This window comes from Macrobrachium nipponense, chromosome 35 (genome assembly GCF_015104395.2).
Source record: "Macrobrachium nipponense isolate FS-2020 chromosome 35, ASM1510439v2, whole genome shotgun sequence".
In the NCBI taxonomy this organism is placed as follows: domain Eukaryota; kingdom Metazoa; phylum Arthropoda; class Malacostraca; order Decapoda; family Palaemonidae; genus Macrobrachium; species Macrobrachium nipponense.
Window position 1 is genome coordinate 12,409,810 of NC_061096.1, and position 17,110 is coordinate 12,426,919.

General features: G+C 38.1%; 1 protein-coding gene across 3 annotated transcripts in view; it reads left to right on the plus strand.

Annotated features, from left to right (window-relative positions):
• LOC135208427 (uncharacterized) overlaps nt 1-17,110 on the plus strand; it is a 119,330-nt gene that overhangs the window by 22,356 nt on the left and 79,864 nt on the right. For all 3 annotated transcript variants that reach the window (XM_064240581.1, XM_064240582.1, XM_064240583.1), the window contains exon 2: nt 15,757-15,904. In XM_064240581.1, coding sequence (XP_064096651.1) covers nt 15,838-15,904 — 67 coding nt within the window. In that variant the 5' untranslated portion in view covers nt 15,757-15,837. The remainder of the gene's footprint in view (nt 1-15,756; nt 15,905-17,110) is intronic.

Genomic DNA, 17,110 nt, shown 5'->3' on the forward strand with positions numbered 1-17,110 from the left:
GTATTGCACTTCCATCTTCAATGGAGTGTCTTGGGGTTTGTAGATCTCTTACGAAGTCGGGATTATCTTCTTGTTTATGACGATGATGTGTTAAACTCATGGTGAGGAGGTTCTTGTAGAAAACACGAAGTATAAAAATAGATATATTCTTCTGAAGTTTTACATGCTGAAGATCAGATATGATTGTACAAGTCTTCTAATAACGATAGCTTGATCGCTTCTGCCAATGATGATGGCTACTTCTGTTCTCTCTACATGATAAAGCTTAGGTAAAGAGATACAGGTCTTCTAATGACGATAGCTAACTCTGTTCTGCCTGTCTACCATCTCTGTTACAAGTTATGAAGGAAGCAGATAGTAGTTCGAACATATGAACATACAATCAGATGACATAGTTTCATACGAACACACAATCAAAATGAGACACGCTACAGATCACGTAGGCCGTTTGAATTATAGGTCGGGGTAGTTGTCTCAAGCAGGGAGGCTTGGACTAATGTTTATAAACAATTGAATGACTACAGGTGACGGCATGTTATCTTAGCCTACATACTTATTGTATACGTCATCTTAGCGTCTCGAGTCCTGATCACATTCCTGCAAGTAATCTTTTAGATATAATGGACTACACCATTCCATATTTTTATTATGTACACCACTTTACAGAATATATATCATATTAATATATATAATATATATATATATATATATATATATATATATTATATATATGCAATGCATATGCATGCAGTCACAGATGCAAAATATATCATGGTTAACAGCTCCGGAGAACCAGACCAGTAATACCGGTATGGCCCTGTAACTATATCAAGGTAACTGTTGCCCTGCAATGCATAGCTCCGTGTTACTTGAGAGAGGGAGAGATTACTAGGTCAACTCCGCCGTGGGGCCGGAGTATGCCGCAAGCCACTGCAAGAGCGGAAGCGAGACAGTGAAACAGAAACCCATAGAGTGACATTCCAGACATGTACAAGCTAGGTTGTGTGTAAAAGCTATATATTTTAATGGCATACCAACTGTACACATGTACGGTGGATGATGCCCTAAGGCCGAGGCCTATGACTAAAACATTCTCAAGCCAGATCCGGTGTTGGCCGGAGCTGAAACTGCTGGAGCGGAGAGGATGGAGAGTACTTAGGGTGGTGGGGGGAATGCGGGGGGGGAGGTGGTTCCGCCTCCCTTGCCTGGTGGCTCACCGTAGTACGGTGAAGGGAGGAGGAGGGTCCCCAAGCCCCGAGCAAAGCAACTGAGTACGTCAGGCCTGAGCGCTGAGTGTATCCACCACCACCTACCTCCAAGAGAACTCCTCCTCTCATGCGGACCCGGATAGCTAGCTGCGTAGCGAGCGAGTCATCACTCCACCGTGGTGGGTGGGCATGGTGCGGAGGGGGAGAGGGAGGAGGGAGGAGGAGGTCAGCAACGGGGTGCTCGTACGTGATCAACTGGGAACCTTCCCAGCCGGGTGAACAGGCACGCGGTGTGGGGGGGCCAATTGTTCACAAGGGGCCAACCGGCCATGAAAGTCGCACATAGCACACAACAATAAATAACCTTAGAAACATGCATATAAATATAAAATAAATGAACATAAGCTAGAATAACAGGGGGGGAGAAATTACTAATAACAGCGTAAGATAAGGATGTCCAGGAGGGGTAGGTTAATCGCAAGTATGACGACTCGGGTGTGTTAGCCTAACCCTTAGGCGGCTAGTCTGTATGTTGTACCAATATGGGGGCAGGAGACTAGGAGCCAGGACATAAAACGAAGGGGCTAGGTCCCAACGCAAGGGAGAGACTCCTAACGAATCGGGATCTGACTAGGCTAGACTACAATCCGAAACATGCCGTCGGAGTAGGGGACCCTGTGAAAGACTAGACTGAATAAATTTCAAGCTGACTGCATGAAAAACACAATAAAACAGTTATGGAATAGTAAATAGTACTGCTAAGGTAACTCTGATGGTATAGGAGACCAAAAGAGTGCGGGAGCCGCCATGGGGTCAGGGAGAGAGAAGTCGGCGCGGGAACCATGAAGCTCACGCTACCTAATCTCCTCCTAAACACAATAAAATGGGTGAGATCTGCATAATGAGATCATAAAACCATAACAGTAGTACTTAACTTGGATGCAGTAGCTTGATCCATCGTAAAGAAGAATAATCCAATAAGTCAGCGCAAAAACACACAGCACAAAACAAGGCGCGTGTAATGGCGGTGACGCTATCAAAAGGAATGTCGTTAGAGGCGCTCACTGTAGTAGTAGAGGGTAGCGGGGCTATAGTTCGGCTCCTCTGTAGATGGAGTTTTGGCGGAGGAAGAAGCTAAATGGCAGGGTACTCTGGTAGTGGTTTTCATTCGCTCTTTATATATACCGACACCTTTTATCCCTTAAACGCCGGAGCGGTAAACAAATAAAAAAATGACTCCGTATGCCGGAGGGGTTTGAGAGTGAGCGCGTAAGCGGAAAAAATATTTTTTTCAAAAAATCACAGCGCGCTTAGTTTTCAAGATTAAGAGTTCATTTTTTGGCTCCTTTTTTTCTCATTGCTTGAAGTTTAGTATGCAACCATCAGAAATGAAAAATATTATCATTATCATATATAAATAATGCGATATATGATAGCGCAAAAACGAAACTTTCATATATAATTGTATTCAAATCGCGCTGTGCGCCAAACGGTTAGAGGTAACAAGTTGCTTTTTTTTTCGTTGTAATGTGCACTAAATTGCGATCATTTTGATATAACATATTGTAAAACAATAAAAGCAACACAGAGAAATATTATCACAAAATGATGCATGAATTCGTAGCGCGCGGATGTAAAAAAAATAATTTTTTAATAAATTCACCATAATCGAAATATTGTTATAGAGACTTGCAATTTGTTTGCAAAATGAAGGAAAATGATTGAATATTACGATACTGTAAGAGTTTTTAGCTTACAAATGCAGTTTTTTTTTACCATTTCGAACGAGTTAAAGTTGACCGAATGTCGAATTTTGTTAAAAGTTTTTTTTTATATGCAAATATAAAAAAAATGAGAAATGCTACAACCTTCCAATAATTTTTGTTATATTGTGCATGTTTTTGTTTTTCGCACATTTTCATATATAAAACTTTAAAAAAAGCGTAATATGAAAAGGCTCAAATATTAGGAAAATGTGACCTACGCGTTTCTGAGATTTTCGGCCGAGAATAGGCGCGCGGACGGAATAAAAATATTTTTTTCAAATATTCACCATAAATCGAGATATTGTTCTAGAGACTTGCAATATGTTTTAAAATAAAGATAAATGATTGTATATTACTAGACTGTAAGATTTTTATGTTATAAATGCGTTTTTTGACCTTTTCGGTTGAGTCAAAGTTGACCGATCGTAGTTTTTTTCGTACTTATCGTACTTTATATGCAAATATTTCAAAAATGATAAATGCTACAACCTTCCAATATTTTTTGTTATATTGTGCATGTTTTTTGCGCACATTTTCATATATAAAACTATAAAAAAAGCGTAATATGAAAAGGCACAAATATTAGGAGAATGTGACCTACGCGTTTCCGAGATTTTCGGCCGAGAATCGGCGCGCGGACGGAATAAAAATATTTTTTTTCAAATATTCACCATAAATCGAGATATTGTTCTAGAGACTTGCAATATGTTTTAAAATGAAGATAAATGATTGAATATTACTAGACTGTAAGATTTTTATGTTATAAATGCGTTTTTTGACCTTTTCGGTTGAGTCAAAGTTGACCGATCGTAGTTTTTTTCGTACTTATCGTACTTTATATGCAAATATTTCAAAAATGATAAATGCTACAACCTTCCAATAATTTTTGTTATATTGTGCATGTTTTTGCGCACATTTTCATATATAAAACTATAAAAAAAGCGTAATATGAAAAGGCACAAATATTAGGAGAATGTGACCTACGCGTTTCCGAGATTTTCGGCCGAGAATCGGCGCGCGGACGGAATAAAAAATATTTTTTTGTTTTTTTCAAATATTCACCATAAATCGAGATATTGTTCTAGAGACTTGCAATATGTTTTAAAATGAAGATAAATGATTGAATATTACTAGACTGTAAGATTTTTATGTTATAAATGCGTTTTTTGACCTTTTCGGTTGAGTCAAAGTTGACCGATCGTAGTTTTTTTCGTACTTATCGTACTTTATATGCAAATATTTCAAAAATGATAAATGCTACAACCTTCCAATAATTTTTGTTATATTGTGCATGTTTTTGCGCACATTTCCATATATAAACCTTTAAAAAAAGCGTAATATGAAAAGGCTCAAATATTAGGAGAATGTGACCTACGCGTTTCGAGATTTTCGGCCGAAAATCGTCGCGCGGAGGGGGAAAAAAAATATTTTTTTCAAAAATTCACCAGAAATCGAGATATTGTTCTAGAGACCTTTGCAATATGTTTTAAAATGAAGAATAAAATGATTGAATATTACTAGACTGTAAGATTTTTATGTTATAAATGCGTTTTTTGACCTTTTCGGTTGAGTCAAAGTTGACCGATCGTAGTTTTTTTCGTACTTATCGTACTTTATATGCAAATATTTCGAAAATGATAAATGCTACAACCTTCCAATAACTTTTGTTATTATTGTTGCATGTTTTTGCGCGCACATTTCCATATATAAACCTTTAAAAAAAGCGATAATATGAAAAGGCTCAAATATTAGGAGAATGGTGACCTAACGCGTTTCCGAAGTTTTCGGCCGAAAAATCGTCGCGCGGAGGGGAAAAAAAATACTTTTTTTCAAAAAAATTCCACCAGAAAATCGAGGATATTGGTTCTAGAGACCTTGCAATATGTTTTAAAATGAAGATAAACTGATTGAATATTACTGAGACTGTAAGAGTTTTATGTCTATTATATGCGGTTTATTGACCTTTTCGGTTGAGTTCAAAGTTGACCGATCGTAGTTTTTTTCTTTTCGTACTTATCGGTACTTTATATGCAAAATATTTCAAAAAAATAAATAAAATTGCTACAACCGTTCCAAATATTTTTTGTTATATTGTGCATGTTTTTGTTGCGCACATTTCCATATATAAACCTTTAAAAAAAAGACGTAATATGAAAAAGGCTCAAATATTAGGAGGAATGTGACATACGCGTTTGTCCGAGATTTCGGCCGAAAATCGTTTCGCGCGGAGGGGAAAAAAAATATTTTTTCAAAATTCACCAGAAATCGAGATCTTGTTCTAGAGGACTTGCAATATGTTTTAAAATGAACGATAAATGATTGAATATTCTAGACTGTAAGATTTTTATGTTATAAATGCGTTTTTTTGACCTTTTTCGGTTGAGTCAAAGTTGACCGATCGTAGTTTTTTTTTTTTTTTTTTTTTCGTACTTATCGTACTTTATATGCAAATATTTCAAAAAATGATAATGCTACAAAACCTTCCATATTTTTTGTTTTATATTGTGCATGTTTTTTGCGCACATTTCCATATATAAACATATAAAATAAGCGTAATATGAAAAGGTACAAATATTAGGAGAATGTGACCTACGCGTTTCCGAGATTTTCGCGAGAATCGGCGCGCGGACGGAATAAAAATATTTTTTCAAATATTCACCATAAATCGAGATATTGTTCTAGAGACTTGCAATTTGTTTTAAAGTGAAGGTAAATGATTGAATATTACTAGACTGTAAGTAATTTGCTTACCCCCCAAAAAAAAAAATTTAAAAATTTATAATATATATATATATATATATATATATATATATATATATATATATATATATATATATCTATTATATATATATATATATATATATATATATATATAGATATATCTATATATCATATATATATATATATATATATATATATATATATAATATATTATATATATATATATTATATATATTATATATATATATATATATCTATATATATATATATATATATATATATATATATATATATATATATATATATCTATATATAAATATATATATATATAATATATATATATATATATATATATATATATATATATATATATATATATATATATATATATATATATAATTTTTTTTATACGTAAAATTATATTACATTCTTCGATTCTGGTACCAATAACAATAATAAGGAATGCAGGTGACACTTCTCTTTTCGCATACAATGGAAATGTCTTATTATTATTTTATCATGCACGCATTCAGATATATAAAAAATTGTAATAAATATAAAACTAATATAAAATAAATGCATAATCTCACTCGTAATCCTGACTCTTCGTTCTATTCTTTGTTTTTCTCCCTTTCCTCCATTGAAGAGTCTTGCATTTTTTTCCACTCGACATGACGAGGTACAGGTGGAGGAGGGAGACGCGCGCCCTTACTGCTGATGACCCGGCGGCCCCGTGCGCCCTCCGCTGTCGGTTTAAGGGGCGCGCTCCAATACATGACCTTAGTGTGATACTTTCGGTCACACTCCCCTATCCTGCAAAGAGCAACTTTGCAGAGACGACAGAAGAACCGGGTGTCTCTCCTTCTGCCATTCATATGGCACACCCGGCACCGTTTCTGCCTTCGCCCTTCTAAGGCCTCCAGTATGTGTTCCCCTGGCTGCACAGCCGACACGCAGGGTCCACTACCCGACGAGAAGCGGTGATGGCGGGGCGGCAGCAAGAGGGGCGTCGTCAGCAGGGGCGTCGTCGCAGGCGGCGACAGCAGGGTCGTCAGCATGGCGGACAGCAGGCGTCGTCCGCAGGGGCGGCGGCAGCAGGGGCGGCGGCAGAGGGGTGGCGGCAGCAGGGGCGTCGTCAGCAGGGGCGTCGTCAGCAGGGCGTCGTCAGCAGGGACGGCGGCAGCAGGGGCGGCGCAGGTCGAGCGAAGTTGGCCCTCCTATCTGCCCTTTCCTCTAGGGGCAGATCTGCAGCTCGGGGCAGGGGGTGTCAGTTATGGAAGGCCACTCATCGGGATCGAAGTTGATGAGGGCATTCCCGGCTACCTCTAGGAACTGTGCGTGGGTCAACCTCGGAAGATTGTCACCGCGGTACCACAGTACAGTATGTAGGCATTTTGGAGGGCCAACTGAAGGATGTATTTGAGGAGCTTCTGTCTCCACCTTCTGGTTCTCCTGGCGAAGGATAGTACTGGATGAGCTGATCAAAGAGATCAACTCCTCCCATGTGCCTGTTGTAGTGCCCAATGACAGTAGGCCGCTCGGTACGAAAACTCCTCAAACACAACTCGGCCCTGTCGACGTGTCTTCTTCCGCTGTACGATCTCTTCTTGGATGGGTTCATGACTCGTCGTAATCATGGGACGAGTCGGACACCCTTCCAAACAGATGACGAAGACAGCGCCCTTCCGCCGCCACTCTGTCTCTCTCTCTTGCCAGGTGTTGCGGATGACTAGCGAACCTCTTGAGGACATTCGGGGCCCCTACGGCACCAACCGAAGGGTACCACTGACGTGAACACCTGCTTCATACAGTTCCTGGGCCAGGGATACCGAGTTATAATAATTATCCATAAACAGGTGATATCCCTGGTTACGAAACGTCCCACAAGGTTGAATACAGTGTCACGCAGCGTGGAGATACCCCAGGTATACACTGAAAAGTCAACAACGTATCCAGTGTTGGCCTCGGTAATGAGAAAGAATTTCACACCATATTCTTTGGCTTCTTGGGGTTATACACTTTTATACTAAGACGTCCTTTGTAAGGCATCATCCCCCCTCATCCAAAGACAGGTTCTTTCCAGGAATCACGAAGATTACTACACGCTCACGGATATAATCCAACACTGTACGCACTAAAATGAGGCGATCACTGTTATTCGGGGTATGGCCCTTCGGTTGAAGGCGTTGAAGTACCTGTCCATCGCCAGGAAATTATCACGGGACATAACGCCAGGCACATTCGGCATATATAAAAAATACTTCTCTTCCAATATTGCCTGACGTCGATAGCAGGTGTCAAACCAAAATAAATGTGGAGCCCCAAAAAATGTGCCATGTCAATGAGGTTGCAACCCCAAACCCCGCCAGTAATACGACAGGTCGTCTTCAGCTCATATCGGCGTTAGTACCGAGCGTAGTCCACCGTCTCGTGTACCAGGTATTCCAGCAATTCCGCGTCAGGAAAAGCTGGATGAATCCAAAACAGTCATGGGGTACTGGTACGGTCATCCCAGGGTTGCCGTGAAGGGGTGCATGTTAGGAGGGGTGGGGTCCTCCGTCCACCCCTCGTCACTCTCCGACGACCGACCTTCACCTTGGCTGGCGCGACGAGCCGACCTTCTACGTGCCCGTGCGCGCGCACGCGCACGGGTGCGGGCACGATGCACAACTACCCCCCCCCGTTGGCCCATCACCCTCACTTAGGCCCTCACTTTCTGTATCGTCCTCTGCGATAAAACTTGAGCCCGTATCCCCACCCTCCCCCTCCCCTCCCCCTCAGATTCCCCCTCGTATGCACTGAATTCGAGCTCACTTTCGGATGTGAGCCTCGAACGGACATTGGGGCAAATATTCATCCTTCACTTTCATCGGGAACTGATCCTCATCACTCGATGACCATCCGCCATCAAAATGAGGACTTGCGACATGTTCCCGATCAAGCTCCGAAAGATATTCGTCTATGTCCCTTGGTTGGAGGCCTCCCAAATGCCTACGAATGCCCCTAAGGACGCCCACATGCTTTCTAGGGGTAACCAAAAGGCAAACGTGTGTTCCCGAAAACACTTTCAGCCACACGTGGCCGCACAGAACGGCCTTGAGGCGCGGGGTCATGCTGGGTGCTTGGCCCCTCGCCAGCATCCATGTCCAAAACTCGCCTTACACGATCCCTTCCGACGGGTAAAACGCGCCTTTCACGGTTCACACGTCGTTGAGACATATCTAGGAATGTCTTGTAGCAATACAAATGCTCAAAAGTCTCGCACAAGTCCAGAAAACACGCTTTTCACGAAAGATCGCTCTCGGATGGTGCGCTACTGATGCTGGCTGGAGCGAGAAGAAGGGATATCGCGCATGCGCACCTGGGTCACGCTTCAAAACAAAACAAGGCCTTGATCCGTCGGCTCCCAGCATCCCCCAAGGCGCGTGATTCAAAAGTTTTAGGCTGGTAGGCCTATAAGTATTTTTCCGCGAATTTTAAAAAAAACTTTTGTATGTCGACGTAAAATACGTCCAGTCGGCACCCGACAGACAATTTATCTCGACGTAAAATACGTCCAGTCGGCGTTTAAGGGTTATTAAAAAGGTGAGCAAGCCATTTACCTTGGCACTAACGTTGATCTTTTTCTATGGTATGAATAGCAATATTTATACCTAGAAATAGTATCAAAGGAACCTATTTCACGGAGCGACACAGGCTGAGCCCAGAACTGTATTTTTTTCTCTGAAATTGGCTGACTCGAAAGTTTTCCAGACCTGGGTTGCTGCATTTTATTTTTAAGCCTGGCTTTTAAAGGTCAAGACAGTGACATGTAGTGAGTTGGCACTTGCTGGACAGATGAGTTTATGGTTGACTACTTGACGAGGGCATTCTGTCCTTTATATTGTGCAAAGTGACTGTTCTCCTCCCTTTCTCTTTTACCTGTCTCTGTTAAGACAGAGAGGTAGCGAGCCAGCATGTGCTGGACAGATGAGTTTGTAGGGTGACTATATGATGAGAGTCCTTTCTTTCATCTTGGATAGAAAGTGACTGGCTTCTCACTTCACTCTTTTACCTGTATCTGTTATGACAGAGAGACAGGTAGTGAGCTGGTATTTGTTGGACAGATGAGTTTGTGGATGACTACATGAGAAGGGCATCCTGTCCTCCATCTTGTGAAGATTGTTTGGCTGCATGCTGCTCCCCCCCCCCCCCCCCCCCCCCCCCCCCCCCCCCCCCCCCCCCCCCCCCCCCCCCCCCCCCCCCACCCCGCCACCCCCCCACCGCCTCTCTCTCTCTCTCTCTCTCTCTCTCTCTCTCTCTCTAATATATATATATATATATATATATCTATAATATATATATATATATATATATATATATATATATAAAGAGGGAGAGACAGACAGTAAAGCAAATCCGCTGGTCATTTTAGCAAGTTTGAATGTCTGACACATGGGTTCTCTCTCTCTCTCTCTCTCTCTCTCTCTCTCTCTCTCTCTCTCTCTCTCTCGTAGTAGCCATCTTGCTTGGTGAGACGTACCCGCGTGAAGTCAGATTAATCAACAGATATCACAAGTTTAACATACGACTAGAATTTGAGAAATATCTAGAAGTGTTCGTGAACTATCGGTGATAAGATTAGTGTGAAAATAGTAGGATAAAGCGTCTTCTAAGTTAGTTTATCAGTGTAATACTATAAATCAGAACAAGATGGCAGTAAGTTCCAACTGCGGGAAGGAGGTGGCGTAATTTGGCGTGTTTAGCAGATTCGCAATACGATGAGGTAGCAGGAAGGGAACTGGCATTTCTCATCTATGAAATCAGCAACAGTCCTAACCCAAAAAGATACAAAAGCATTCATAGATATATTAGAAGGATATAATCCTTCAAACTGGAACAAATCTAATGAAAACATCTTGAAAATAATTGAAGAAGTTCCAATAAAATCCAAGTGGTCAAGAGATCATAAAGAAAATATACATAAACCAACATATTCCGACAAAGAAATGAATAAGGTGAATCTTGTGAATATCCTAATTGATGCATTAGGAAAAAGAATGCCAAAAGCATGCAAACTGTGTAAGGTTTGGTACAGCATAGTCAATCCACAAAACCTAATCAGAAAATGTGCTGCATGCAACATTCCGACCCATCCACAGTGTGCTGAGGTAATACAAGATTTGAGAAAAGATACAAGAATTTTTGTTCAACATGTCTATCATGGATAGACAATGTTATTAAATCAAGATTGAATGTACAAATAGTTGAGGATGAAGAAGAAGAGGAAGAAGAAGAAGAAAAAGAAGAAGAGGAAAACGGAAGAGAAGTAAACAAAAATGAAATGACAGAAAAAAAATAAGGAAAACAAAGAACAAGATAAAAGTATGATGCAGAGATACTCATTGATACTACATATGAGGCAATAAAGCAGCATACTACGAAGAAATAAATTACGATATGACAACAGAAAAGCAAATCCCGAAGAGGCTCTACCCAGATCTACACAATGACGGGAAAGAGGAAAAAATAGACAAGAAAGACAAAATCTGCAACCTTTTGAAAAGAGGGAATTGCAGATTTGGAGAAAGATGTTACTACAAACATCCTAAGATATGTCAAACTATGAAATATATGGTAAATGTGCATACTTAGATGGATATGGGGATGATTGCAGAGATCTGCATCCAAAAATATGTAAAAACCTAAAGAAGGAAAAGGATGTAAGTTCGACAAAAAATGCAAATATATGCACCCTGTAGCCATGAATCATAATCAAATAAATAACCAACCAAGTAATAAAATCCAAAATAAGAAAGAAACAAATAAAGAGAGAAATCAAGAATATCAGGTAAAGAGAAAAGCAAACCACCAATGAGATATGCAGAGGTGTCAGCAAAAAATTTCAAAGCATCAGCTCCGAAATTCTACTCAAGAGATAATAACTGTATTTATTATGCAAGAGGATATTGCAGAAACGGAGAAAATTGCAGATTCAGACACAAAATGAATAATTATGATGAAGGAAGATCAAATATTATGGAAAAGTTGGATTTTTTAATGTCAGAATTTCTGGAAATGAAAAAAAAGAACAACATACCAGAACAGGAAAGAGACATGGGAAAATCCTTATTACTACCATTATTAAATGAAGGAGAAAACACGCAAACCATCATAGTGATGAATGCGCAGGGTTTAGTTACGAGTAACTCAAAAAGAAAAATAGAGTACTTAGAAGAACTAACCCAAATGAAAACAGAAAATAGATATAATGAATATAAGTGAAACCTGGTATTCCCAAGAGACTGGGAATGATGATCAAATAAAAGGGTTCCAAACTTATAGATCAGATAGAAAAAATAGGAATCAAGGGGGAACCGCAATATATGGGAAAGACAAAAAACAAGGAAAAATATATGAGAAATATAGTAACTCAGAATGTGAACTAATAGCGGTAGAATTTGAATCTGAAAAATTGATGAACATAGTAATATATAGACCTCCTAATACTAAAGAGTTTGACTTAATAATTGAAAAATTGGATGATATATGTAGAAAATCACAAGGACTGGACTATTCTCCTATCTGGTGACTTCAACTTTCCTTTCGGTATGAATGAAAGAACGAATAGGAGATTGTGGTTGTACTTATACATATAAAAAAGAGAGTAATAGTAGTGCAGAAGATAAGAGGCAATTTGAAAAGCTATTAGATATGCTACTAGAATACAACTTCAACAAATAAATCACCTGCCAACAAGAAAGAAAAAGGAAAATACTTTAGACCTAGTATTTGTGAACGAGATGAATTATGTTAAAGAAATAATAGTTATAATGCGAGTATTTCAGACCATAATGTCATAGAATTAACAGTTCATTCCAAAGCAAGTGAAAAATAGAGATAAGCAAGAAATGAAAAAGTGGGAAGGATATGGAAAATACAACTTCTACAGTAAAAATATAATGGTCAGAAATTAATGAAGAATTAAACAAAGATTGGGATAACATTTTCGTAAGTGATGACATAAGGGTAAATACGGAGATATTATATAAAATATTGGAGAAAATAGTGGAAAAATATATACCGAAGAAGAAAAGTAAATCATTCATTCAGCATACCAAGAGACAGAAGGATCTTGTTCCAGAAAATCAGAAAGTGGAAAAAAGGTCTTGCAAAGAAAAAAATGCATGGAAAGTTATAGAACTAAAAAGTAAGATAGAAAATGCAGAACAAAAGATTATACAATCAAAAGAAAATGAAAAAACGGGACTTGGAAGAAAAAAACCCATATTAAATATCAAGCAAAACCCCAACTATTATACTCATATGCGAAGAAGATGAATAAAAGAAGAATAGAAATAGGCCCTCTGAGAATTGAAGGGAGATAACGAATGAAAAAAAAAGGAAATTTGCAACATACTGGCCAGAACGATATAAGAGAGAATTCACCCTAGAATAGATAATGAAGATAATGATATAGAAGTAAGGGAAGAAAATAGTGAATATTTAGCTGACATAGAAATTAATGAAGCTGATATTGTGCAGGCAATTAATGAAATTAAAAATGGAGCTGCTGCAGGGCCGGATGGAGTCCCCTGCTATTTTGTTAAAGAAAGTAGTTCATTCTATCGCAAAGCCACTTTCAATATTATTAAGACAAAGTGTAGATACAGGCAAGATTTATGATGAGCACAAATTAGCATATATCACCCCTACTTTCAAAAGTGGATCAAGACTAGAGGCAAGTAATTATAGGCCTGTGAGTCTAACATCACATATTATGAAAGTGTATGAAAGGGTAATGAAGAAAAATATTATGAAACATTTAATAAAAAATAATTTGTTTAATATAGGGACAACACGGTTTCGTACCCGGAAAAAGTACACAAAACCAACGTTTTAGTCCACCGTGGAGAACATATTCAAAAATATGAAAAGCGGAAATGAAACAGATGTGGTTTATCTAGACTTTGCAAAAGCTTTTGACAAAGTAGACCATAATATATTAGCAAAGAAAATTAGAAAACACAATATCGTAGATAAAGTAGGAAGATCGGTTAAAAGAATTTTTACACAACAGAAAACAGATAGTTATTGCAAACGATGAGAAATCGGATGAAACCAAGGTAATATCCGGTGTGCCACAAGGTACGGTGCTAGCTGCAATATTGTTTGTTATTATGATTGAAGACATAGACAGTAATGTTAAGGATTCGGTAGTGAGTAGTTTCGCTGATGACACAAGAATAAGTAGAGAAATTACTTGTGATGAAGATAGGAACGCTCTACAAAGAGACCTTAACAAAATACATGATTGGGCAGAGGTAAATAGGATGGTATTTAACTCTGATAAATTTGAATCAATAAATTATGGAGACAGAGAAGGAAAGCTATATGCATATAGGGGACCTAATAATGAGACAATCACAAATAAGGAAGCAGTTAAAGACCTTGGTGTGATGATGAATAGGAACATGTTATGCAATGATCAAATAGCAATTCTGTTGGCAAAATGTAAAGCAAAAATGGGAATGTTGTTACGGCATTTCAAAACAAGAAAAGCTGAACACATGATTATGCTTTATAAAACATATGTTCGTAGTCCACTTGAATATTGCAATATGATATGGTGGTACCCACACTATCAAAAGGATATTGCACAAATAGAGAGTGTACAAAGGTCCTTTACAGCTAGAATAGAAGAAGTTAAGGACCTTGACTACTGGGAAAGACTACAATCCTTAATTATATAGTATAAAAGGAGAAGGGAACGCTACATGATAATTCAGGCATGGAAACAGATAGAAGGAATAACAGAAAATATCATGGAACTAAAAATATCAGAAAGAGCAAGCAGAGGTAGATTAATAGTGCCCAAAACATATACCAGGAAAAATAAAGAAAAGCACACAGGACATTAATCCACTACGCACAGCATCGATAATGCAGCGTCTATTCAATGCGTTGCCAGCTCATCTGAGGAATATATCAGGAGTGAGCGTAGATGTGTTTTAAGAATAATCTCGACAAATATCTAAACTGCATCCCAGACCATCCAAGATTGGAAGAAGATGCAAAATATACCGGAAGATGTACTAGCAACTCTCTGGTAGACATTAGAGGCACCTCACACTGAGGGACTGGGGCAACCCGAACGAACTGTAAGGTCTGTAAGGTAAGGTAAGGTAAGGTCTCATATATTATAAAATATATATATATTATATATATATATATATATATCTATCTATATATATATAGTATATATATATATATATATATAATGTATATATATACTATATATATATTATATATATATATATATATGTATTTTATGTATGTATGTATGTATGTAGTATGTATGTATGGTATGATATGTATGTATGTATGTATATGTATAAGGAGAGACAGACGGTAAAACAAATCCGCTGGTCATTTTAGCATGTTTGAATGTCTGACACACGGGTGCTCTCTCTCTCTCTCTCTCTCTCTCTCTCTCTCTCTCTCTCATCTCTCTCTCTCTCTCTCTCTCTCTCTCTCAAGTAATGGTGCAGAAGTCCAGCAGTTGTAACATCCCATATGTCCAAGAAGCTAGAAGTGGAGGATTCCTTCCTTAACTCTTCCAGATCAGGAAGGTGTTCCCAGGTGGATAGAACCAACCAGTTAAAAAAGAAAAACAAGTGAAGGTTGGTATGAAGATAGGAACAAATAGCAAATTTTTTTAGTACTTTGATTATTTCTAACATACAAACCAGAAGGTCTTGATATTTACGGCCCACTTCAGCTGTCTTTACATTTACGGCCCATGACCATGTCTGAAAGTTAATGGCCATTCCAGCTCACATCAGCAAGCTAAATCCTGTGTAAAAGACCTTCAGTGTTGTCAGGAAAAAGAAAAATTACTTTAAGAATTGGCAATTTTGTTGTAAAGCTGTAAATACTAATTTACATTTATAACTGTTATTGCAAGAGTTTACTGCATTTATAGGTTTTACCTTTATATATTTAAGATATTTTGTATAACCTATTTTGTAATATTAATTTCATAAAATATATTAATAGTAGTATTTAATCTTTAATTTCAGGCTTCTGCATTCCCAGCCGTGTAAATTTCTTGATTATCCAAACCTATTGGTCCAGTATTTATTAGCCAAGATTTTAAGTGGATGAGGTTCCTGCTTAATTTAACAAATACAAGGGAAAAATCATTACCTGCAGGCTGCCTAGAACCAGGTGATGTTTTTCTGTATCTTGTAAAATGTCACTTATACAATTTACATATAATGATGCATATTTTTTAAATGAACCTTACGTACTTCTATTATGATAGCTCATATATTTTAAATGAACCTAACTTCTATTATGATAGCTGAATTTCCTGCACCAGTGGGAGGAGGCCCGAGTGTGAACCAGCATAAGAAATAGTTAATGGAATTGCGTATTTTATATGGTATATACTGGTAGTGCTTGAAGTTAAGGTACTTTGCCTCGCAATATTTCAGTTTTGCTTTAGGGTGGCAATTAATATCAGGCAGTAAGAAAGACAAGCAAGATCAAATTAGACTAACTTCTTCTCCTTAATTAAGTTAAAAAAGTAAAAGAGAAATATAAAAGTAAGGCAGTCCTCGGTTATGGGCACGTTTTATGTTCCTGACGGCGTGACAATAACCGAAAATCTGCAATAATAGCGCCAGTCCTTGGTTATTGGTGCTGATAATTGAGCCTTGGTGCTGCCAATAACTGAGGATTGACATATAACCACCTAAAATTCAGTTGTTGTCGCTAGAAATATGCCGTAAAACTGGATCGCTGATAACCCGAGGCCGCCGATAACAGGATATTGCCTGTAGTTGGTATTTGCCATGAAAAACCGAATCAGATGACAACAGCTGTTTTCCTTGCATTTTAGTCATCATAGGTAGCAAACAATTACCATAGTTACGTTAAAAATGATTTTGAGTAGAATAGGACTGATATATTTTTTACATTATTACTACCCTTATTTGCCATGGAGAAAAGAATGCTAAGGAAATATACAGTAGAGACCTAGCCCTCGATCGTATTAGAATTCGAAATAATCAGATTTCAACAGAAAATATTTAGTGAATGTTGCATTTGAGCTCGACCAAAAGTCTGGAAATGGACCCAAGGAATCATATGATTTTTTAAAAGAAAGTGGTTCTGTCAGTTATGCTAATAGGCGTTGTTCCCATGCTCATTTGGTGAGGAAAACTGTAAGAACCACCTTGAGATTATTGAAAATAATAATGTAAGAAGCATTCTGTGACAACCTTAAAATGTTGTGAGATTTTTAATGATAGGCTAACCCTTGAAGTGTCGACACTAAACAAAACATTTGTAACCTAATAATGGTAAAATCTGGGGGTTATTCAAGTGAATCACTAGTGATACTTTTGATACTGTAAACAAAACAACTAA